This window comes from Psammomys obesus, unplaced genomic scaffold, assembly GCF_907164565.1.
Source record: "Psammomys obesus unplaced genomic scaffold, mPsaObe1.curated_primary_1811, whole genome shotgun sequence".
Lineage (NCBI taxonomy): Eukaryota > Metazoa > Chordata > Mammalia > Rodentia > Muridae > Psammomys > Psammomys obesus.
Window position 1 is genome coordinate 5504035 of NW_026592732.1, and position 842 is coordinate 5504876.

At 68.9% G+C, this 842-nt stretch overlaps 1 protein-coding gene across 2 annotated transcripts in view; it reads right to left on the reverse strand.

The window, feature by feature from the left end:
- The window catches only part of Yap1 (Yes1 associated transcriptional regulator), an 84674-nt gene extending 84243 nt beyond the window's left edge, over positions 1–431 (reverse strand). Inside the window, exon 1 of one of the 2 annotated variants that reach the window (XM_055615514.1) lies at positions 7–431. In XM_055615514.1, coding sequence (XP_055471489.1) covers positions 7–82 — 76 coding nt within the window. In that variant the 5' untranslated portion in view covers positions 83–431. The remainder of the gene's footprint in view (positions 1–6) is intronic. The other variant, XM_055615515.1, reaches the window with a different exon arrangement.
- Positions 432–842: the final 411 nt, after the last annotated feature.

Consider the following 842-nt stretch of genomic DNA (forward strand, 5'->3'; position numbering starts at 1 on the left):
GCGCGGACGCGGACGGCGGCGCGGGGCCCTGCGGGGCCGGCTGGGGCGGCGGCGGCTGCGGCTGCTGCTGCGCGGGCTCCATGGCTGCGGCCTCGTTCGACGCTCGGGGCGCTGCGCTCAGGGTCGGGGGGCCGCGTCGCGCGCCCGCATCGCCCGGCACGCCGTGCCCGAGGCCGCCGAGCCTCCCTTCCCGTCCCCCCCTCCCCCGAGCTCCTTCCTTCCTCCCTTTCTTCGCCCCGGCCGCGGCCGCGTCCCAACTGAGACAGAAACTCCGGCCCCAGACGCCCAAACTAAAAAGTTGCGAGAGCGCCCGCCCGCGCGCCTCGCGGGCTCCGCCTCCTCGCCGCTCTTCCTTCCTCTGCGCGCCCGCCCGCACCGAATCTGCGGCCCGCGGCCCCCGGGGAAACTTTCCCTGCGCGTCGCTGCATTCCTGCAGACTCCCGGGCGCACGTGACCCGGGGGCCACCGCGCTGCGTGCGCACCGGCCGGCCTGGCGCTGCGCGTCCGCGGACGCGGCCCTGCCCCGGCGGGTAGGCCGGGCGGAGAGGCGACGCCGCGCACCCGCACCCACCTGAATCGGCGGCTCTGGGTCGTCGTCCTTGCCACTTAGCCGCAGATGAAAGGAGAAGCAGATGTTACGCTCACGCGCCTCGCCGAAGGAAACATAGTATTACTTTTTAAGTTTGGGGTCAAACCGGCGTTACTCTGTAGCCAAGGATATCCTCCAACTCCAGGACAATCTTTGTGTCACAGCTTCTCCACTGCCAGGCGAGGGCCTCTGCTACCCCGGGTTTTGGAATTGATTTAGTTTGTAGGGTTTTTTTGTTTTTGTTTTTTTGTTG